Consider the following 25,145-nt stretch of genomic DNA (forward strand, 5'->3'; position numbering starts at 1 on the left):
ACAGTTTTCTTATTTATTTGCTATTTTAAAATTGTCATGATTTTATTTATACATTGATAGTTGTAAAACAAATACTCTGCTCCCCGACTTATTTCTTGTGTATGCACATCTTAAGATTATTCTTATTATTTAACAAATTATCCTCATATTTCTGACAATATACATTTATCATATATATCGCTGTTATTTGTCTATATATTTTAGGGTTTTTTACATGAAAGACAACGAGAACTAGCACTACTAATTAAAGTCATACATTTCACAATGAGTACTCCATTATTGCTGTAAACAACGCAGAGAAGTAAATTTAATTAGTGGATTCAGTCACAACATTTATAGCTGTACAACAGGTAACAGGTGCATATACAGAACTACAAGTACGGTAGTCAGCTGGTAATGTACATAGAGAGTGTAAAGACGTTGGTTAATCAACACAATACCTTGACGTCGGCATAGTTGCAACGACCGAGCCAGGCAGTTCTGTATACTTTATGTCTGCACTGTTGATGTGATCCTCAGTTGTATCCTTGTTTAGTTCAAATAGCATCAGTTGTAAGAGATTAGAAGGATGCTGAAAAGAGAATAATTATAAAAAATACTTACATTGTAAGATTGTTGAGGAAAGTCAATTTGTCAAGCATGCACCTTCGCAACTGTATACCCAAAATTAGCATATTTATGGATCCTTACGTCACACCTCTTTTCGAGCCCCTTAACAATACGTGGCCACATGCTTAAAGATGCTTAAAGATGAAATAAAGGTAGATGCTTCAAAGCCCACTTGCCGCTAAAGTTATGTTGCGAATTAAGCTACATGAGGAAAGATATAGGAAAAGTAATGAAAACATACCTCAAAACTTATTATTTCACTAATGCACATTTGATCAAACTTGATCTGATGATAGTTTTGCATTGGAAAAATCATATGTTTCTCAACTATGTATCAGTTGATGTTTGTGAACTTCCTGTCTGTAATGTCATGCGATTGACCATGTTGTAATGGACTTAACTGTAATGGAGGGGCTTGAAATCGTGTGATGTTAACAAAATGGCGCCTTGACGACTTGTCTCGCTTGGCGAGGTATTATCGCAATAAAATTAGACGCATAAGACATGGTCACTTGGCCATTCAGTGTTAACAGACATACATTTTCTCAAAGGTAAGACTTAATTATTGTGTATTGGGATTGTTATATGCATGTATTGAGAAATACTTCTTAGGGGCTTGAAAACCCACAACACGAGGGTATATTTCGAAATCATATTTGCAAATTTGCTGAAACATAAAATAAATGGACGAAGAAACATCCATGATAGCGGATAAGGAATGACAACATATAGTCAATAAAGAATATACAGTTGAACCATGTTGTGTTGAACTTGGATGTGTCAAATTCCCGGTTGTCTTAAACTCACCTTCTGGTCCCTGGGAATTCCTTCTATTTTTATCATCATTTATGCTTTAATCTCATTCTGTTGAACTGGACGTGTCGAATTCCCCGGTGTCACAAACTCATTTGGGAGCTCCAAGTATCCAAATTAAGCATAAAATTCCACTGATGACCCAAATACTCCGAAGTAAAAAATAACGTCCACAAACCCACACTTGCCAAACTTCACACACAATTGACTGACCTCGTTGCGATTGCCCCAGTTGCATCAAAGGCAGGATACCTTCTGATAACATGCAAATATCCCATCACGTCCCGTTAACAAGCACACCTTACATTAGTCATGCAAGCTGAGACCGCCTCCGTGGTCTAGTGGTAGAGCGTCTGCCCGGAGAGCTGAAGGTCCGGGGTTCGATCCCCAGCTGCGTCATACCAAAAGACCTTAAAAGATGGTACTTGTTGTTACCCTGTCTGGCGCTCGGCATTAAGGGGCTAAAACAAGGACTGGTCGGCTCGGAGTCAGTATACTGTGTCTGAGTGGGATATTCATGTTAAACTGCGGCATTGTATCTCAGTGGGCTAGCACTATAAATCGGCATCAGTCCGGTCTAGTACAAGCAGCCACACACACACACACACACATGCATGCGCGCTATATAAGTGCAATAATCTTGGACGCGACGTTAAACCCAATTTCACCTCACCTCATACAAGCTGATTACTGTATACACATCGGTTGCAGATTACTGTTCTCACATGGCCGCCAAGAGAGAAATGAGTAAAACAGTTTAAGATTATCTTAGTGAATCTATTATTTGAGATATGACTTAAATAATGACACAAGTGCAAATGGGGACAGCGACATCGATGACACGGCTGAGTTGCCACCCCCTTCACTACCAGCAGCATGGACACTGAACTTTACGTACGCCTTGAAATTAAGCATTGCATCCAGACCTGGTAATAATCTCTCATACCATGAGGGGCGGTCAGGTTGCCTACTGGTTAAAGCGTTCACTCGTTACGCCGAAGACCCAAACCTGTTCGATTCCCCACATGGGTACAATGTGTGAAGCCCATTTCTGGTGTCCCCCCGCCGTGATATTGCTGGAATATTGCTAAAAGCGGCGTAAAAGCATACTTACTCACTCATAATATGATGTTTGGTTTTCGAAAATTTACTTTGTTGGTTGTCTCTAACTCCGGATAACCCATACTATTTTCCAGGTTCCCACGAGTTTGACACAAAGAGGTTGGTCTGTAATCACAGTTTGACTGAGTGTTATGTGATGTGATAGAAACAAGGAATGCCGGTCTCCATATTGGCCCATGTCTTTGATTCTCACTTTACTGGTCACCACTGTCACTATACAGCCGGGGGCACGGGGGGCCCAGTCATCTAAGGCGACGCGTTTCCCTGTGCAGCATTGCATCCCCTGGGTACGCCAGAAACCTATGATTGTGGGTTCAAATACCGGTTCGCCCGATTATGTTTCTAGGTTTGTCAGCACCATACCCATGCTCGTGGGTTTCACCGGTTTCACCAGGCTTTCCTCCCAAATTGAGCTGACACGCCGTGACATAACTGAAATAATGTTAAAAGCGGCGTTAAACCCAACTCACTCACTAACTTTTCCACATTATGCGTATCAAAACATGCATGTGTTTTATTATGCCCATACAATATTATCGTCTGCCTATAATTTGTTTTCTTAATTATTGAAAAGCATCCTGTACCATATAGATCAACACAATATATGTTTAATATATATCATGTAGCCTTATATACATACCTTCATATTTTTGTAAACAAATACTTAGACACAATTACCTGTGAAGATCTGCCTGGATTAGAAATGATCTTCAGCAACCCATGCTTGTTGTAAGAGGACACTATTGGGATCAGGTGACTTGACATAGATCAATGTTCATTATGTCAATCACTGGATTGTCTGATCCAGACTTGATTATATACAGACCACTATAATACAGACCACTGTCATACAGCTGAAATATTGCTGAGTGTGGTGTAAAACGCCAAACAAACTTGTATGTAATGTTTGTATGATGTTTTGTACATCACCAAATCTGTTATGTAAAATGACTCTGATCTATAGTTTAACAATGCAAATATTCCTTACTTACTGCAGAAGAAATTGATTCAAGTTTTGTACATGAACACACTTACCATTAATGTTCAGCCAGTATTTTAAAATATGATTTAATGAATTTGAAAGGATGACAAACTTGATAAAATCAGAATTTTGATACATATTTCATGTCCATCATCTGGAAAATGAATATTTTGTAAATGACACTTTATGCATTTTATATGCTTTGAAATATGGATAATCTAAATTGGAGAAGAATGAGAGTGAGTCAGTGAGTGAGTGAGTATGGTTTTACACCGCTTTTAGCAATATTCCAGCAATATCACAGCGGGGGACACCAGAAATGGGCTTCAAACATTGTACCCATGTCGGGAATCAAACCCAGGTCTTAGGCGTGACGAGCGAATGCTTTATTCACTAGGCTACCCGACCGCCCCTGAAGAATTAGAGATTTCATTCGATCAAACTGTCTTTGTAGGAAACCCAACTCACGCCCTATCACAGGTCATTGCTCCAGTAATTTAATGATGAATGTCCCCTTACAAACGTGTAAAGCCTTAGCTTGCGAGCTTTCAGTGTTGTAAATTATCATCAGCCAGATCTGTGATGTAACTAACCATAGGTTGTCAATCATGCTTCTAACCTTTGTTAACAGTATCTTTATATTCCAGGTTCACAGCCTAACATTCACCATACTGTTATAAGATAATAAGAAAGACCCTGTATGACCTTATTCAGATCTGTTAAATGAATATTCTACATGGTGACATCTATGTTAGAGACTCTGCAATCTTGCCAGTGTTGACATTCATTGTTTGAAATACCATGATCTCAGGAAATGGTCTTTCTCTCTTTCATATCAGAAATGTTTTTTATTCACATATGAAATTAAGTTTTGAAAACCAAAAAAAGATCATTAGTGTTGAAATTAAGGGGTCCGTGAGGTTTGCTGCTTTACTATTTGGATCTTGGGGCGCCCTGAGTCTTCAAACTTTTAACTTTGGGGTTATGACAAGGACCCTTCGACTTTTTTTCCCGTAATTTCGACCACTGATCTGTTGAGAAGTGATGTTTTGTTGATTGTTTTTTCAGCACATCTTAAATATTTTCAACAATAACAGTAACAAAGTGCTTCCAGCTGAGACTTGTCCATGTCTCTCTTGGTGAGTCGGAGGATGCTAAACCTGGTGCTTCCAATATATGTCCTGTCCTCATTCTTGTAATGTGAATAGCAGTCACCAAGATGGTATCATTTTTCAATCCTTGAATTTCTTGGGGTAATTTTAAGTTCATGTTGAAAACATGTTTAGATAGGTAGGTGTTTTTTGAAATTTTTATTAGAAATGAAAATAATATTTCTGCTGTCAAGGGACATGTTTCACATAAGAAGCAAAAATATTGTACACTGATACCTTAAAAGCCCTTAGAAAATAACTTTTCTTCCTGGGCAAATTATGTAAGCCATAGGTCTACAATAATTAGAAATGTTAATAGACATTGCAGCATATACTCAGTAAAGCATCAATACTCAGTAGTGAGACAATATAGGATCAAGTAACAATGGTAACCCTTTGACTTGAATTTTACAAAAATATTTTAATTTTTTCTATATTTTACCTGACAGCTAATTGTTTCGAAGTCTCTTTTTAAAGTTTAAAAGGAAAAAAACCACCGCTTTTCCTACAGTTTTGGAACTAAAATATGTGAACCAAGTAAATATGAAAATAAAGCCTTAAATTATGTGAGCTTTTGAATATTTCAACATGTATAAGATCATCATGGATATTAAAAATACCCTGGGCAATGGAGTAGTAGTAGTAGTAGTAGCAGTAGAAGTAGTAGGCGCATCAGCAACAACAACATTTTCACATTTCTTAGACGTCAAGGGTGTGTAACTCTAAACAATATTCACATGTTTCAGAGACTGCATTTACATAGACGTACAAGTATAACCAAGTTTGCCTTCTCTTAGCATGCTTAATGTTATGTACTGTAAAATCAAATATATATATATATATATGTATATCAAAATCAAATGAAACAAAAGTATATATATAGTAGTAGTAGTAGTAGCCATATAGTACATAGCAGCAGCAGCAGCTGTAGTGATACATGTATTGACCAGTACAGCTGCATGCAGTTGTTGGAGTGTTAGCAGCTGCCGTTGTAGTTTTGTAAGTTGGATAAGTCATGATTATTGTGGTCCTTCTGTGTGTGTCGTGGTAACCACTCCTTCCATCTCACTCCTGTTCTTTGTGTCACAACTAACAGTGTCCAGACAACTCTCCATTCATGCATCGCTGTGAACATGGTAAAGTCAGGTCTGTTCCACAGAGCAATCTACTACTGAAACCTATCTGTAACAAATACTAGGAGTGACGATCATCTTAGCTCTAGGATCGCTTTTTGGAAGGACATCTTCTGGAGGCAGGGGAGTTAACCGACTATGAAAGTCCAGCTTCCACCCTTGTGGAACTCGGCTGGAATTCCGGAGTTACATTTTGGCTGGACCAACGAGCCTATGCATAGTCCAATCAAAATCGCGCAATGAACTAGACACCATGTCGTAAACAACATGGAATTCAACATGTAGATTTTGATTGGTTGTAGGATATGCAGAGCATGAGTGCCATCAAATGGGCATTTACAAATATTTTGCAAATCTTTTCATGTTTTTAATCCAGAAGCTCAAATGATTTGAAAGCAAGGTAAGGCTGTTTTATTACGATATAGAGCTTGATTATTGATCAGATCGTCTTTTCTGGGCACCGCCATTTTGTTTAGCAATTGCAAGTGATATGAGAGGTGGAATCAGATTGTCAGTAGGAGGGACATTGAAGGGACATATCTCGTAATGCCCACTGGTAGCACTATGATCGAGCCACGAAATTCCAGCCTAGTTCAGCAAGGGTGGAAACTATACTTTTATAATCAGTTAACTCCCTTGCCTCAGGAAGATGAGATTTCTTTGTTGACTGAGGCCTTCAGTTACTTTCAGAGGCCTTCAGGTTGCTCCTGGTTGATAATGTACAAGTGACATCATTGACAATTTGGGATCACTAACCTTTTCTGTAATATTGGGAAAATAATCTTTGTTGAAAAATAATTGGAAAAATTCACTGTCTCACATGATATTAATATTTTTCGTATATTTTAATTGATGCATGGTGAGGCTGTGCAGCTTGTGTGTCATCGTTCTATGTGCAAAATCAGATTTTCTGAAAATCAAATGATTGGTCCTAAAGGATAAAATGAAAACACTTAATAAAAGTTGAGATCTGATAATGCACCTGTTTTCAATGGATCTAAAGTTCCAGTTGTGAAATATGTATCCCTCTGATATATTTTGTGAGTGAATGGAGTGACATCTTTGTGTTAGATGTTTGCAATTGTGTTAAGTTTTGTTTCTAAACAAGCGCCTGTTGATGAAAACAATTCATAAAGCAAATATAATTTGTTAGATTTCAAATGCTTTCTAACGCTTATACAGCTTTCTGTTTGGATGAGAGCTTGCTAAAATTAACCCTGGATCATGGTCAGTGTTCTGCTAATACATCTTGTGCCCTGTTGTCATGGTGAAATCTGCTATTGCGTTACACGGAACAAGACCAAGCCATGTAAACAGGACGTGGTGGTGGTGTAGCCATGTGGTTAAGGCATTTCCTAACCATACCCAAAGCCCAGGTTCGATTCCTCACATGGATACAGTGTGTGAAGACCATTTCTGGTGGCCCCACTGAGATACTGCTAGAATATTGCTAAAAGCAGTGGCAATCCGTACTCACCAACTATGAATTTGTAAATGGTCATTGTAAGTACTTGAAGGCTTCTGGTATAGAATTAACCTGAGCTTGTCGTAAGAGGCTAGTTCTATGCATGTTCATCCAATTCTGATTGGGTTGGATGCTGTTCAGTATATCAATCACTGGACTGGGTGGTCCAGACTCAGTTATTTACAGACTGCCATAATATATCGGTTAGTGGTGATGTTGTTTTTTTGGCATGGATAGACTGATTTAACTGTATCGCATATTCCAATATGTGTTGATGTTTCACAGCGTGTCAATCACTCTAATATTCCCTCGATATTACACCTAAATGTATGTAGATGTCATGGTGCTCCAAATTGACAGTGTGTATGAAATAGCCACTACAATAAAATAGCACAGTCTCTCTCATATTCTGTCTGTTTTAGTTTGTTTTCAAGATACAGAATTCAGACATAAGCTGCTCTGAATGCCTCGCTCCCTTGTACTGGGCTATTTGCTCTGTTGTTTGTGATGAGGAGGCCTGATGACTGTCTGTTATTTGAGGTTCTACAGCAGTTGTCATGGTTACATGAGACTAGGAGGATCACAGACCACGCTTCAGGAGTGAAATGATGGCACTCGTGGACCAGTTGTCTAAGGCACTGCACTTGCAGAGTTGCAGCCTTTAGGCTTACCAGAATCTTTTAATCATGGGTTCAAAAGCCACTGAATATTCTCCTTAGTTTGTTGACACCATACCCATGCTTGTGTGTTTCACCACGAGCACTGTAAACGTCTAAGACCTGCATGACTTCAGGCTTTCCTGTCACATTGCTCTCGCATGCCATGATATAACAGAAACCCAGCTGACCCACTCATCCAATCAAATGTATATCTTTTACATCTCACGCATTTTCTGAGAAATATTGATCAGATCATTCCATTCGTGGTTTTCATGTTAGAAAGTTTTATACAACTTTACAAGCACTGATGCGTATTTAATAGCTGTGATTGGCTGAAGAATTTTGATAACTGAGATAGCATTTTATGTTTTGTATGGTTGTTTTGAATGTGTTTTGCTTTTCTATCTTCAGCACTGTGCTTGCACGAAGGCACGCGTTAGCGACTCTCCCTCTGCCAACAAACCCTTCGATAGGAGCATCTACACGCCCCTGGTAACTTGTGTTTCAATATCTCAAACATTGTAAATCTGTTTTCAGGAGTCACCTAGATTTGTTCAATGGCCCAGGAACAAAGCAGTTTTGTAAGGATACAAAGAATTTGGTTTTTTATTTTTATTTTTTTTCATCATTCCTTACGCTATCTGTGTATGTTCTGGTATGGTATATAGGATCTCTGCTCAGGGATTCAGATTGGTTCATTTTCTAGAACACTGACTGATTGGTATCCAACTTGCCCTTAAGAATGTTTATGAAATTTGCCTCTAGCAAGGTCACTGTCAGCTAGAATGGCTTTGACCACTTATTAATTATATATTCAATGCTGATTGGCTGTTTAAAAAGTTCACCTGACGCAACACATCTTCATACACTGATGTATCGCAATGGAGTCAAAGCTCTGATTTTAAAGCGATTGATAACATGTGAGTAAATACTCAACTCCTCTAAAAATTATCCGAAGTCTGATTTAGCATAATTTCATTCAAACAATGAGATATGTAAGGTGACCATATTGGCAGCCATGTTTGAAAACACCATTATCTTCATGCTCTTGTTTCAACTGTAATACAGAAACTATGAGATGTACAGCATGAAGGGATAGAGCTAGATAACACAGCTTTTGTTGCATCTTAAACGCCAGGCAAACTGTCATCCCTGAGTCCATCTTTTGTGTGCCATACCAGACAAATACTTGCATTCAGCTTTTTGGTGCCAGTTAGCTAGATTTTTACAATTTGTTTTTAAAGCAAATCTTTATTGAATCTGGTTGAATTGGATTTGGATGAGGTCATGATCGTGGGACTGTTATGCTTGTATTTTTGTCCGCATGGACATAAGGTTTGAAATAAAGGCTATATGAGGTTATGCTATACCAAGTCATCCATCATCACTGTAGCCTTTCATATTTAGAACTCTTTCCCCAGGCTAACTTACTTGAAACAGTTTTTTTGTAGGTATTCCTGACCACTTCGGCTAATGACTGTAGTCCCAAATATTGGCATACTCTTCATGCTCATGTGAAGTGAATTAGGCAGCTCTTCATGCATCTGTGAGAGTAGCATATTTAACAGACATCAAGTGAGACTTGTCCTACCAAACATTGGAACCCAACATACCTAAGAAGTGAAATGTGGAAAACTTAAATCTGGAAGTAATATATTTCTTAAATTCTGAACAAATGCAAATTTATAAATTTACAAATAATAGACGAAATAAGTTTATTTTAGATTAGTTTTTTCTAGACCTGCTCAGAGGCAGATATTCAGCCTCTGGTTTGAAGGAAATGTCAGTAAAAGTTCCCAGATTGGAATAATTATTTTGCCAAGTTATGTAATCATTATTTATTATTGGTAATATAGGCAAGGCACACCTACATTCAAAATGGCATCCTGGAAATACAGGTCTAGTGCCCTTGTTAGACTGCTTTATAGGTTGGGGCCAGGGTTGTAAACTTCCCAGGCAAACTGGTTAGGTTAGACATCTGAGGAACCACTAACTTTATATAGTGTTTTCCCCATACAAGGCCAAATTAAAAATAGAAGGCAAAAATAAAAACTCTTGAAATGTGTGAAAGTCCAGGGATCCTTGACAAACCCCTCATGGTAATAGGTCAGCATTAAGGTGGCTAGCTGTGGGTTCATATGGCAGCAAACATTAGGGACCCCAGGACGCCCCCCTCCCCCCTTAATTTACACCACTGATTTTTTGTTTCTTCATTTTCAATATATTAGCTCATCTGGTCAGAGACCAATGTAGCTTATTAATGTCACAGTGTCCGGCTATCAGGCATCCTTTAAATTGTTTGGTATTCGCACTCAAACTGAAATATGTCAATATGAAACAGGTCAAAGCTTCCATGACCAAGTTAAATTTGTGTGAGATTGGTTTCCAGATATTTGACTTGATTCATGAAGTTAGACGAACATAAGATGTATCTGCAGCTCACATAGTAAACACAAACCCAACTTGATAGTCCGCCAAACCTAGCATCTTATTTTTGTCAACATTTACCCAAATATAACTGGCAAGACAAGTACTGGTTTTCTACATGATATACCCCAGTTGAGCATTAGTCAGAAAGGATTGTCGGTTCATCTTTCTCAAAACATAAATCTCATTAAAATCCGATCTTAGTTCTCGCTATCGCAAAACAAAGATCTGAGGACATCCCATTACGGGTCACGTCAGAACGACCTTTCATCCGACCAATCAAAGCATCGCTAACCAGATCATGAAAGTGACAGTCGAAATGTGTTTTCTAATCATGCAAGCTCGAAAACGTTAACACTCGGTAATCCGAACGACAGTTACGGCCCGTACGACTGATTCCGTCAAAATTATCGTCTCTCTCTCCTTGGCGTGGCATAACCATTTGAACGGAGAAGGTGTTGCACAGTACATGGGAAGCATTGCCATACAATCGCAACAATATATAAGACATTCCGGGATGTTTGTTTGTTCAGTTTTCAAAATTTTAATCGAGAACTGTGTCTTCATATTTTTCAAGCATAGTCTGAAATGGAAGTCGCCAGGTTGAAACAAGTGCTGGAAAGCTCGAGAAAGCTGCTTTCTAATCGGCTGATGTTGACTTCTTGTTAGTCGTTTCAGTGGGAGGTCAAGATTCGCAAAAGGTCGTTCTGACGTGACCCTTAATGGGATGTCCTCGGATCAGGGTTCCACAAAACACGTGAAGCGCTGAGGCGTTCGTAACTCCTTTACTTTGACATAGATTTACGACAATCGTAGCTCTGAGATCACTTTGTGGACCGGGGTCCAGTAGACTACTCACTCTCTTTCAAACACCTAGACTTCCCCTGAGAGATACAAAGAAACACAGTTTCAGTTGTTCGTTTTCTAATTTGAAATGTCCATATTTGTGGGGGAAAAAATAACTTGATATTCTATTCCACTATTGCAATATCTGTACCATGATATGGAGATACAGTGGTGTAAGATGCCGCACCTTGCTCCTATAAGTTTTATCCTTTAGTTATGACAGGATACGCTGATCATCTGGATTATGATCCTTGGTTTGTCAACACCGAGTACATGGGTCAATGTCCAGGACACGTGTCACGTTGGGTTTTTCTCCCACATCAACCTGACACCCTGTGATTTAACAAAAATACTGTTCAAAGTGGGGTTAAACCCAAGTCACTCACTCACTCTATCATGATACAGGTCTTGAGGTAAGTATGGAACGTTTTGCATCAGGATGTAAGTGTATCATCTCCAGGGTCATGATGTATTCATTCAGCAATAGTCCATAAGTAAGAGTGTAACATATTTGCTAATAATGTTATAGGGGCGGTCGGGTAGCCTAGTGGTTAAAGAGTTTGCTCGTCACGCCAAAGACCTGGGTTTGATTCCCGTCATGGGTACAATGTGTGAAGCCCATTTCTGGCGTCCCCCGCCGTGATATTGCTGGAATATTGCTATAAGCGGCGTAAAACCAAACTCACTCACTCACTATTAATGTAATAGAGATGCTTGTTTACACTGACTGCACTATTCTTTGTATACTTGTCAATGAAGATTTCATGCTCAAAATACATGAAATCAGATTGATGATTGCTTATCACCATTCCCCAGTGGTGTAGATCATTGCTGAAGTGTTCAGTCTCTAGTCACAACTACTATTCACAGGCTGAGTGATCTAGCTGGAATATTTTGCTGACTGCAGTGTTAACAACATTCACTCCTTCATTAGTGCATTTTGTGTGTTCTTATCTGTTTACCAGTCCCTACAGTAAACCCTTGTCCAGTTGATGTCACTTGAATATGATGTTTGCCTGTTTCCAGGGTGATGATCGAGGTGATGTGACTGCCCGGTCGGAGGCATCCTCATCCGATAGTTTCAGTTCCACGACCGCCATGTTGGAGTTTGAGTCGGATGCCTCTTCCTATGAGCTGTACTCAGTCATAGGTAATGTTCAACCTCTTATTTAGTAAGGGGCACGGGTCGCCCTGTTTTCTGAGCCCTAGCCATCGTTATGTGCAGAGTTACGTCCCTTTGGTGTGCCAGGATCCTTTCATTGTGAGTTCAAATCCCAGATTGATAATGTGTCAAGGGTTGCAAACACCATACCCATGTTTGTGGATTTTGCTACCGTGTTATGCATCTAAGACCTGCATCACTTCAGGCTTTCCTTCCACATACAGCTGACATGCCATGATATGATTGAAATATTGTTCAAAGCAGAGTTAAACCTCTCCTTGACACTTATTCAACTAGTGTTGGTCAGTCATTATCAGATGTGTTAATTGCTGGGTTGTAGGCAAAGGGCATCAGGACTCGGCCACCATATCACTGGCGAAGCACCTGACATCTGGAGCGACTATTGCCATCAAACGTACTGACCTGGAGGCCAATGACCTGGACCTGAATCTACTCCAGGTGAGAACACAGGTCCAGAACACAAGATCCTCCTGGAACAGAGTTCTTGTTCAGAATGTAGGGAGTCTTGTTTCCTTAATTTTGTCAAATTCCATATCAAACAGGTCCCTTTTACTTCAAGGTAGCGTGAGTACCTTTCACCTTCAAGATAATGCCAGTCCCTCCTACTACATGATAACAGGCCCTTTTGCTTCTGGGTTATGTGAGTTCCTTTCTCAAATAGTTAGCTTTAAGATAAAGGTTGGGGGCTCTCTAACTTCAAAATAATGGACCCCTTTTTTTTCAAGATAGTATGAATTGTTTTAACTGCAAGATGGAGACAGGCCATATAACTCCATGGAGTGCTAAGCACAATGAGCGTTAATCTGACTGTAACATGTCTTGGATGTTGTGATATTCTTCTTTGCAAAAGGAATTAGAGATAAGCTAAGTCAGATTATCTTGCCAGAGCCTTTGAGAATGAAGTATGAAACTCTGAAAGGTTTAGTACATTTTTTTGCTCATGTGCTTTGAATCAAGACTCGAGGGTTCTCTAGGCTCGGACTGCACATGTGTCAGCTAGATTGAGAGCTGTACAGATGAAACGTGTGTGTTTCTGAGCCTACATTGCTTCATGTTTGTCTGTCCTGCTGCCCACAGCGGGAGATCGTTCTGTGCAAGCAGCTGCAGCATGAGAAGATACTGCCGCACTACAAGAACTTCATCCACGGGCAGGAGCTGTGGTCAATCATGCCTCTCATGGCCTTCGGTGAGATTTCGTCCATCATGCTCCTAGAATTAATGTATGTTCATTCACATCAGACGTGCAGCTTTTACGTCTGTCCTAAGTCATTGTTAACGTATGGGAGGAACAATCATCTTAGTGCTATGTCTGTCGTAAGTCATTGTTAACGTATGGGAGGTACGATCATCTTAGTGCTACCTCCGTCGTAAGTCATTGTTAATGTATGGGAGGTAAGATCATGTTAGTGCTATGTCTGTCCTAAGTCATTGTTAACGTATGGGAGGCACAATTATCTTATTGCTATGTCTGTCGTAAGTCATTCTTAACGTATAGGAGATACAATCATCTTAGTGTTAAGTCTGTCATAAGTCATTGTTAACATATGGGAGGTATGATTCCTTAGTGCTACGTCTGTCATAAGTCATTGTTAACGTATGGGAGGTACGATTATCTTAGTGCCACGTCTGTCGTATGTCATTGTTAACGTATGTAAGGCACGATTATCTTAGTGCTACATCTGTCGTAAGTCATTCTTAATGAATTGGAGGCATGATTGCTACACCTGCCGTAAGTCATTGTTAATGTATGGAACGTACGATCATACTTAACACTGAGATCTAAGAATGGTGCCTAATATAATGCCTAGAAGTCCCTAAGTAACTAGAATAAATCCATGACAGTTTCTGAGAGGATGTATGTTTGTATATATTACAGGTTCTAGTCGTGATCTGATCCATGCGTTCTTCACCATTGGGCTTCCCGAACAAGCCATAGCCTACGTGCTAAGAGACACACTGTTAGCACTGGAGTATCTACACAATCGAGGAATTATTCACAGGTGAGTGTATACCGCAATCATAGAATCAGTAAACAGAGAAAACTAATACAGACCATGCCCTCATTCCACATGGTGATCTTAGTGCTAAAACAGTTGTCGGACAGGGCCCAGAATCTGGAGTGTTTGTGGGGACAATGATTTGTGGGTATGCACACTGGTATGTTATTTGAGGAAACAAAAGCAATCGATGACCAATTGGTTAAACTGGGGGAGTGACAAGTAACTGGTCTTGGTTTACATGTCTCCCGTGCACCTGCACAGCCAGGGGTGTGTTTGCACAAGATGTTTTCTCTGTCCGGGAACACAGCACAGGAACTTTCCACTACCTGTTCGGAAAAGAGAGCGATAAGCATAAGTTTGAATCAGGCTAAGTATCTATCATATTTTTACTGTAAAAAATACATGACTTTGGAGAATATTTTTCTGTATCAAGAATATGAATAACATATAATAAAAGGCAAAACATTTACAAAGTTATTTTACTATATTCACAATCCCAGCTACAAGCAACAGGTCCAGAAACCTTGTCTGTTTTGATTTTATCAGAACTTGTTACATGTTGTACTCTGACTAATCTAACAACAATTCAGAAAATAATATTGGAAAGTTGTCAATCACATATTTTATTGTCAATTCCTTGAAAACAGAAACCACTGAAATATATTAATTGGAATAACACGTTATAGTGTGAAGTTTATAGTGTGAGGCATTAATTAATCTTCATTGTCTCCATGACAAGAGGCTGAGGTTTCATAAGAGTCTTGACTAGACAGTGACATGTTTGTTACAGGGGTATCAAAGCTAGTCACATTCTGATCTCCGCGGCGGGGAAGGTGTGTTTGTCGGGGCTGCAGACGGCCATCTTCATGATGCAGGATGGCAAGAGACTGCGAGTTGTCCATGACTACCCAGACAATGCTATAGAGCACCTGCAGTGGTTCAGTCCAGAAATACTAGAACAGGTCTGTACACAGTGTTCCCTTGTAACATTGAAATACTAGAACATGACTGTACATGATGTTCCCTTGTAACATTGAAATACTAGAACAGGACTGTAGATGATGTTCCCTTGTAACATTGAAATACTAGAACATGTCTATACATGATGTTCCCTTGTAACATTGAAATACTAGAACATGTCTATACATGATGTTCACTTGTAACATTGAAATACTAGAACATGTCTATACATGATGTTCCCTTGTAACATTGAAATACTAGAACATGTCTATACATGATGTTCACTTGTAACATTGAAATACTAGAACATGTCTATACATGATGTTCACTTGTAACATTGAAATACTAGAACATGTCTATACATGATTTTCCCTTGTAACATTGAAATACTAGAACATGTATGTACATGATGTTCCCTTGTAACATTGAAATACTAGAACATGTCTGTACATTATGTTCACTTGTAACTTTTGAGATACTAGAACATGTCTGTACACGGTGTTCCCTTGTAACATTTGAAATACTAGAATATATCTGTATGTGATATTTTCAGCAAGGAAGTTAGTACTTGAGAACTAACTGTAATGTAGGTTGGTGAGACTCAGCGACGAGTCTGATGGCATGTTGTCTCACCCCTACGGCTCTTTGTTCACACTTTCAATTGAATCATTTGTCTGGCCCAGGCTTGAATCTTTTCAGACTGTTGTGATATATCTGAAAAGTTGCTGACACTTACTCTGAGCTCACTCTGGAATCGGGGCTGTCGGGTAGCCTAGTGGTTAAAACATTCGCTCTTCAACCCGAAGACCCGGGCTCAATTCCCGACATGGGTACAATGTGTGAAGCCCATTACTGGTGTCCCCCGCCGTGATATTGCTGGAATATTGCTAAAAGCGGCGTAAAATCAAACTCATTCACTCTGAACTCTGAACTCTGAACTCTGAAGTCACTCTGAGCTGAATATATATGTTTCATGTTTTATGTTGCAGAATTTATCAGGCTATGACACTAAGTCTGACATCTACAGTCTGGGTGTCACAGCATGTGAACTAGCCAATGGACAGGCTCCCTTCACAGACATGCCCGTCACACAGGTAGGTAGCAGTAGGATTTACTGTCAAGTCTCAGGTTGAGATGAACTGAAGATGGATTTTCTGTTTCACATGGTGTAGTGGTTGAAAGTAAAGAAGACATGAAGTATTTTGTTCTGATTTCAGATGCTTCTTGAAAAACTGAATGGAACCAAGCCAATGTTAGCAGATTCAACAACTGTAGGGAATTTTGTAACAGAGGATGCCATTTCAGAATCTGGTGAGATGTAGTTGATGCCAAACAAATTGTTATATTCAAATGTTCCATGCTGCATCGTTCTTGTACTGACATTGCTCTGATGTCTTTTTCTGTTTTTTCCTGAAAAACAAACAGCAGGCAAACTCTGCACTTAAAATATATCAATACATGATATTACTAATTGAGACCTGTGAAGATGCGGGGTAGAAAAGGCGACTCTGCTTGTTGTAAGAGGCGACTAACGGGATCAGGTGGTCAGGCTTTATGACTTGGTTGATGCATGTCATAGTACCCCAATTGCATGGATTGATGCTCATAATGTCAGTCACTGGACTGTCTGGTCCAGACTCGATTATTTACAGACCAACGTCATACAGCTGGAATATTGCTGAGTGAGGCGTTAGACAACAAACAAACAAACAAACAAACAAACAAACAAACAAATAAGTCTATGACAAAAGTTGCATTATTCCCACAACTTCTGTAGTGTCAACCAAAGATAAAGCATGCTGAATTTAGCATTCCTTTGCTTATGTTGAAAAATTATGTACGATATTTTCTCCTTTTTTCAGATGGTGCCCGAGCTGATGATGCCAATAGACCTGAAAAAGTTTTTTTTGAAAGAACGTTTTCACAGCATTTTCACAACTTTGTATCACTATGTTTAGAAAGAGATGTTGAACAAAGGTAAGAGACAGGTTTACAAGTATATTGATATCTCTAATGTATTTCTGTGTTCTCATCTCCTGACTGTTGTGATATGAACATATTTGAATCCACAAGGAGGAAATGGTTTGAATTGTTCCGCAATAAAAAATATAGACTTACGTCAGTTTATTTTTTTTCAGGCCAAGTGCTGCATTTTTACTTAATCACCCACTGTTTAAGAATTTGCGACGGAAAACATCTGAGGCCTTACCAGCATTGCTGCATCCAGTCACACCCTTGACGGACATCAGTAAACTACCTAAAGGTCAGTCACACCCTTGACAGACATGAGTAACCTACCAAAGGTCAGTCACACCCTTGACAGACATCAGTAACCTACCAAAGGTCAGTCGTAAACTACCAAAGGTCAGTCACACCCTTGACAGACATCAGTAAACTACCAAAGGTCAGTCACACCCTTGACAGACATCAGTAAACTACCAAAGGTCAGTCACACCCTTGACAGACATCAGTAAACTACCAAAGGTCAGTCACACCCTTGACAGACATCAGTAAACTACCAAAGGTCAGTCACACCCTTGACAGACATAAGTAAACTACCAAAGGTCAGTCACACCCTTGACAGATATCAGTAAACTACCAAAGGTCAGTCACACCCTTGACAGACATAAGTAACCTACCAAAGGTCAGTCACACCCTTGACAGACATCAGTAAACTACCAAAGGTCAGTCACACCCTTGACAGACATCAGTAAACTACCCAAAGGTCAGTCACACCCTTGACAGACATCAGTAAACTACCAAAGGTTAGTCACACCCTTGACAGACAACAGTAAACTACCAAAGGTCAGTCACACCCTTGACAGACATAAGTAACCTACCAAAGGTCAGTCACACCCTTGACAGACATCAGTAAACTACCAAAGGTCAGTCACACCCTTGACAGACATCAGTAAACTACCAAAGGTCAGTCACACCCTTGACGGACATCAGTAAACTACCCAAAGGTCAGTCACACCCTTGACAGACATCAGTAACCTACCAAAGGTTAGTCACACCCTTGACAGACATCAGTAACCTACCAAAGGTCAGTCACACCCTTGACAGACATCAGTAAACTTTCATCTTTCTTGATGAGATAAATACCATATACCAGTAGTCCTAGCAAACATTAAAGTATTATATGAATTACATCCATCAATAGTTATGGTAGACAGATGCTTTAACAGTTTTTACAATAAAATAAAAAGCCTCCTGCTTAACATTTTTGACAAATTTGGTTGAAAATCTAATAATTTATTTATTGTGGCCTTAAGTGACCTAACATTATCATGTCAGAGAACTTTGTGTGGACATTGAGGAAAATGAATTACATGTGTCAAGAGCAGGGTGTATTCATTGTATCAGCTGAATGCACTTGTACACCTCAAGACCAGATGTCAAAGAGTGTTCATCAACGTTTAGACCCGTGAAGATTCTGGGATAGAATAGGTCTTCAGCAACCCATGCTTGCCGTAAAAGGTGACTCTGCTTGTCGTAAAAGGCGACTAACAGGATCGGGTGGTCAGGCTCGCTGACTTGGTTGATGCATGTCATCGATTCCAATTGCGTGGATCCTTGACAAACAAGTAACATGACAGCAAGCACTATGTCATGATGTCTGTACTGGTATTGGTTTGTACAAGACAGTGATAATCCAATCAGATGGCTAGATTTAATGACAGTGAATGATAATATATGTTAATATGTTAACGTGGTGTAAGGGGACCACATATTTGGGGCAGTAAATGGGTGAAACTTTGTACTCACTGTTTAATTGCCTTGTGAAGCAATGTCTTTTAGTTTGGAGGTGGAATAACATGGGATATTTGTGGATGACAATTTGTAATCATGGTTAATAGGTACCAAATATCCATGTGTTCCTATTTAAATAATGAGCATGTTTCTTTAGAATTGCAAGAATGATGAGAATGACACTCATATTCCCTCTTTGATTTAATATATTCTTTCTTTTTTAACCATGAGTTAACTTCGGGTTAGAATTAAGAGCGTCCGCCCAGAGAGTGGAAGGTCCGGGGTTCGATCCCCGGCCACGTCATACCAAAAGACGTTAAAAGATGGTACTTGTTGTTACCCTGTCTGGCGCTCGGCATTAAGGGGCTAAAACAAGGACTGGTCGGCTCGGAGTCAGTATACTGTGTCTGAGTGGGGTATTCATGTTAAACTGCGGCATGGTATCTCAGTGAGCTAGCACTATAAATCGGCATCAGTCTGGACTAGTACAAGCAGCCACACAAACACACACACGTACATGTTTGTCGCTATATAAGTGCAATAATCTTGGACGCGACGTTAAACCCCATTTCACCTCACCTCAGGTTAGAATTAGTCACAAGTAGCCTTTACTTGTAATCAGAGGCAGCTTTATTGATCCAGTGGTCAGACTCAGTGACTTGGTTGATGGCATGACATTGTGCTTTGTGTTCGGGCCTACGTAGCTGACAGGTATAACTTGAATAGTGCTGATGGCAGCATTTAACAATAGACAAGTGATTGTGTTGATGTTTTTGATGGCATGACATTGTGCTTTGTGGTCGGGTCTACATAGCTGACAGGTATAACTTGAATAGTGCTGATGGCAGCATTTAACAATAGACAAGTGATTGTGTTGATGTTTTTGATGGCATGACATTGTGCTTTGTGGTCGGGTCTACATAGCTGACAGGTATAACTTGAATAGTGCTGATGGCAGCATTTAACAACAGACAAGTGATTGTGTTGATGTTTACTTTCAGACAACTCGGCCATGTCTGATCTGACACAGCAGCTGGAGGAGGTGTCCATGGAGGAGGACTGGTCATTTGACTGACAGCAGTAGTCACAGCCCATTGTCTTTGTTGACAAGAATTGAATTGTTAAGGATAACTGTGTGGCCGAGATCCTTTTTGATGAGAACAATATATTTGACTGAAGTTGTTGTCAAAGGAAACTGCAGATTTGCATGAGAATCTTGTCAAAGATATATGTTTGTTTGTCTCAAATCCTTGTCAAAGATAAAAGGTTTGCCTGAGATTCAGTCAAAGATAAATAGTAGTTTACCTCACATCCTTGTCAAAGATAAATGGTGGTTTGTCTGAGATCCTTGTCAAAGATAAATGGGGCTTTGCCTGATATTCTTGTCAAAGGTAAATGGTGGATTGCCTGAGATCCTTGTCAGTGAAAACTGTAGATTTTGCCCGAGATCCTTTCAAAAATATTGGTATGTGGTGGTTTGGCTAACATCATTTTCATTAAGACTGCTGATTTATTAAGATCCTTGTCAAAGATTACTGATAGTTTAGTTGATTTTCTTGTTGAAAAGAGCTGGAGGTTTGGCTGGTATCCTTGTCCTGCAGCTTGAGTGAAACTCATGCAGACCTTTGTGGATAATGTTTCACTGAAATTGTGGATGTTTGGTTGACATCTTTGACAATGGTATGTATAAGGGCTGGGACGAGTCCAAATTTACTACCCGGGTACCCAACCCCCTATTACCCGACCCTACCCGGGTACCCACTGTAGGTCTGAGGAGATGTCTCAAAATGTCGGATTGGGAACATTTTTAGCATAGCCCTGGCAAAACGTATTTAGATACATATATTAAACAATCTGGTCATTCATACAGTGAAGTTGAATTAAGACGTATCTTTATTCAACCATATGAAAAATCAGAAGGATGCAGATGGGTGCATAGTGAGAAAGAATTGGGAACAATAGTGACATGTAGTGTAACCATAGAGTTCTAGATAATTCATTGTCATTAAACAATATAACCATGGGTCCGGGTCCAGGTCCGGGTCCGGGTAGTCCTGTGGGGACCCAGGACCTACTCAGTACCCACCCGACCTGGGTACCTGAGTTACCCGTCCCAGCCCTAGTATGTATGTGTCTGGTTGAGATCCTTGACAATGGTATATATGTGTCCTGTTGAGATCCTTGATAATGGTATATATGTGTCTGATTCAGATCCGTGACTATGGTATATATGTGTCTGGTTCAGATCCTTGATTATGGTATATATGTGTCTGGTTCAGATCCTTGACTATGGTATATATGTGTCTGGTTCAGATCCTTGACTATGGTATATATGTGTCCGGTTCAGATCCTTGACTATGGTATATATGTGTCTGGTTCAGATCCTTGACTATGGTATATATGTGTCTGGTTCAGATCCTTGACTATGGTATATATGTGTCCGGTTCAGATCCTTGACTATGGTATATATGTGTCTGGTTCAGATCCTTGACTATGGTATATATGTGTCTGGTTCAGATCCTTGTCTATGGTAATTAACTGCAGATATTACTGACATATATCCAGCAGATATCCAGGATGTTTGTTGACACTCATGGAGATAATTGTAGGTTTGTCTGAGATCATTGTCAAAGAGAATGGTGTTCAACTGAGAAACTTGTCAGTGTTTTACCAAAAGACTAAATGAGAATCATGAACTGGATGTTGAACACGACTCTATTGTATGGATAACAACTTCTTTATTTTTTGTGACAATGTTAAAGGGGTACTTTTTGTCTATTCATCATGTGAATGTTGTACAGCTGTGTTTGACCAGATTGACTGTATGCTAGATATATGTGAACTTGAAGAGTGGACATTTGACTGTCATCTTACTATCAAGAGGACATTTTGTTTGATAAGAACAGACTGGAAAGCTAAAATCAAGAAACATTTCTGTCATGAGCATGATTTCATTAACATTTTTCAGAGTCAAACTTGGAGTGTGTGTGTTTTCCCGAGATGTTCTTTAATGAACATCATTTTATTTATTGGTAAATATTTGGCTTCATTCTCAACCAATTTTTGCAAGCAGTCCAAGAGATAATTTCCCAATGTCTATCAGTGTAAGACTATGTTATATGGTTTTTTGAGGTGAAACCAACACACGGAGCTGTAACAATGTACAATGTTATTAGTAGTTCCTGTTGGTCTAACTGAATAGTCATGGTTATATTTGGCTTGACCTCCTGTTGACCAGCAGTGTGCAATGGCCAGGTGTAGGCAATGTCAGCTGAGATTATATACATATACATATGCTTGTTGGCTCCGGTATCAGCACATGTACACTGCTCTCCAAGCATGCTTGACACAGGCACGGGCAGTTGTCCTCTAGGTGCCTATGTGCAGGTTGCCTCTTCGGTGGCCAGAAACCTGGGATGATGTTTTTTTATCGATGCTCATGATATCAATCACTAGATTGTCTTGTCCAAGCTTGATTTTTTACAGACCGCCATCATATATCTGGAATATTGCTAAGTGGGGAGTTAAGCAACAAAGAAACAAACAAATCATGGGTTTGAATACATAATATCGTCCTGACTATAATCATTGCTTTGTCAGTATGGTACCCGAGCTCATGGGTTTCACCGAAGTGGTAAAGTGGTAAAGTGCTTGTACAGACAAGGATTGATGAGAGGAACAATTCAAGAATTAACGAATTCACTTTTCATGTGTACTAAAATCAGATGGTTTAAAAGATTCTTCGAGCCTCAAGGAGTAATCAAGCTACTATGTATCAGTATTCAACAGTACCGGGTAATGTTGCCATGTTTTTTGTATTTGAAGTTTTTTCCCAGCAAATAATCAAAAGTGGCAACATGAATTAGAATGTTACCTTTCATTGCCATGCATCTTAAAAGTATAAGTAACATCTACAGCATCCGAGTTCATTTATTATCTTGTGTAGAATTTCTTTGACAGGCATTTAGATGTTGGAGTGAGGATAAGATATATTGATGAAAAACTTGGTTATTACAATTAGGAGCTGTGGGTGTAGGTTCTAACAGCATTATCAAGCACTACCTTCACCGAAACTTGGCTCCTAATTGTACAAGGAAGTTGATTATCTATATATCTTATCCTAACTTTGTGTGTAATCATTTGAAAGATATATTGCATTACCATGATTACAGTTTGGAAATCTTGTGTCTTGTGCTTTTTCTATTGTTTACAGATACAATCATGTTGCATGTCAATCATTTGTTTTAAAAATGAACATGTGGAGTTTAATTGTAGTTTCAATATGGGAAATTAGGAAATATGTATACTGGATGAAAGCTTCACTTATTTATGAGAACAGTGAACGAAAGACAGGAAGCTAATGGGATGAAAGTGATGTTTTTTATTAAGTTGTCAATGATCAATAATATGTTAAAGATGTCTAGTTTGAGATTTTCATCAGTTTCAGTAAATTTTATCGAGTTGAAAACCTGTTGACTGTTTACAGTGAAATTGTCTGGATTAACAAGTGTTCTGTTTAGCAAGTAGTATCGTTTGTGTACACATTCCTAACAGATTCATCCTGACTTACATTGTTTCAATGTTATGTATTTATCCTACATATCTGTGATTTATGATATTAGTGTATTAAATAAAGATGCAATATGACTATTAATATGTGATATCACTATGGAGACAAGGAAATACATCATATTTATTTGTGTTTGGTCATGTTTATTTCTTCTGATCAAAAATCTAATTAAAGACCAAGTAAAATGTTGTACAAATATCATGACAGTAGCTTATTGCTTTTAGATTTCCAGCTATAATATATTGTCGGCATACCCTTCAAGTATTTCATGAATGGTAGAAATTATTGCAGTTTGGTTCTTGAAAACTGGATAAACTAGGTTATTGTAGCGTAATATTACATTTGACTGTCCATGGCATCACTAGCTTGATACAGGACGGACCATTTAATAGTTAGGGGGAGGCCTGGGATTATGGTTTGAGACAGAATATATTCAGTCAAGTGTTTCAGTACATTAGGTAATTCCTCTGAAAGGAGGACCCAAACTACTCTTGTTTTCATCCACAACAAAATATTTCCTGGGTACCCAGCAGGGCCAGTGAATGATCTTATTTACCACATCCTTCAAGCAGTTTGGGGAGGAGATTATTTTTATTTTTGTTAAAAATATATATGTCCAAACCAAAACCCTTCCCCACCCTGCAAAAAATTGCAAAAGACCTGTCAGTATCGCCTGTTCACCAGTGTGAAGTCTTTTTAAGAGTTATGTTATCCCTTTATGTGTTGTTCATCTATGTCACTGTTTTTGTATGGACTCGTCTGAAATACATCTGTTTCAATGAGTAAGTTGTAAAGTCCAATAGTAATGAACATTATCAATTGCCTTGCTTGTCATGTTTTGTTTCTGTGTGTCAGAGGGGTGTAGGACGGCAGTGTTTTGGGTTCAGGTTACCACTTGACATTTGAATGGAATTAGTGTCACCAGGCCCAGACAAGGTAAACCAGTGGCAGATTGTAAGTTACAGAGTTTTCTAATATGATGAGGCCGGTAAAACTATACCCAACTCCCTCAGTCAATATGAGAAAACATTCAATATATTTGCTGTCGGTCAATATATACTGGATCGGTGAAGATACCGGTTAGAATAGGTCTTCAGCAACCCATGCTCGCCGTAAGAAGCAACTAACGGGATCGGGTGGTCAAGCTCGCTGACTTGGTTGATGCATGTCATCGCATCAAATTGTGTAGATCGATGCTCATGATATCAATCACTGATCAAGAAACGATTATTTTCAGACCGCCATTGTTTAGCTGGAATATTGCTGAGTGCAGCATCAAACAACAAACAATATATACTGAACAAAAACAGTTTTATATGAATATTTTGGGGGATATTTTTATGAAATTGTGTTCTCAGTCTTCACTAAAAAAATATTCCCCAAAATAATCATGATCCCTAACTTTGTTTTGATCAGTTAAGTACTTTGTTCTGCCATCAAGGTACAATCACAGCTGAGATGCCAATCATGTA

The 25,145-nt window shown here is 39.1% G+C and overlaps 1 protein-coding gene across 4 annotated transcripts; it reads left to right on the top strand.

The window, feature by feature from the left end:
• The first annotated feature begins 257 nt into the window (after nucleotides 1–257).
• On the top strand, nucleotides 258–24,496 carry LOC124143038 (STE20-related kinase adapter protein alpha-like). Of its 4 annotated transcripts, none has more exons than XM_046511829.2 (13): nucleotides 258–350; nucleotides 4,595–4,665; nucleotides 8,346–8,426; nucleotides 12,234–12,357; nucleotides 12,710–12,828; nucleotides 13,468–13,576; nucleotides 14,267–14,390; nucleotides 15,181–15,352; nucleotides 16,340–16,444; nucleotides 16,568–16,661; nucleotides 17,213–17,327; nucleotides 17,489–17,613; nucleotides 20,105–24,496. In XM_046511829.2, the coding sequence occupies exons 2-13, from the start codon at nucleotides 4,654–4,656 to the stop codon at nucleotides 20,176–20,178; spliced, it is 1,254 nt and encodes a 417-aa protein (XP_046367785.2). In that variant the 5' UTR covers nucleotides 258–350; nucleotides 4,595–4,653; the 3' UTR covers nucleotides 20,179–24,496. The 4 variants fall into 4 exon arrangements, with proteins under 4 accessions (XP_046367785.2, XP_046367787.2, XP_048237740.1 ...); XM_046511830.2 differs by having other exon boundaries at nucleotides 277–357; XM_046511831.2 differs by lacking the exon at nucleotides 4,595–4,665 and having other exon boundaries at nucleotides 259–350.
• Nucleotides 24,497–25,145: the final 649 nt, after the last annotated feature.

The sequence above is a fragment of the Haliotis rufescens genome, unplaced genomic scaffold, assembly GCF_023055435.1.
Source record: "Haliotis rufescens isolate VD_foot unplaced genomic scaffold, xgHalRufe1.0.p SCAF_4, whole genome shotgun sequence".
NCBI classification, from domain to species: Eukaryota; Metazoa; Mollusca; class Gastropoda; order Lepetellida; family Haliotidae; genus Haliotis; species Haliotis rufescens.

Bases quoted from the DNA above. Each gene is read 5' to 3' on its own strand.
- LOC124143038 (XM_046511829.2), top strand. The intron at 12,829-13,467 runs GTGAGAACACAG...TGCTGCCCACAG, and splicing joins TGGACCTGAATCTACTCCAG to CGGGAGATCGTTCTGTGCAA. The intron at 17,614-20,104 runs GTCAGTCACACC...GTTTACTTTCAG, and splicing joins CATCAGTAAACTACCTAAAG to ACAACTCGGCCATGTCTGAT.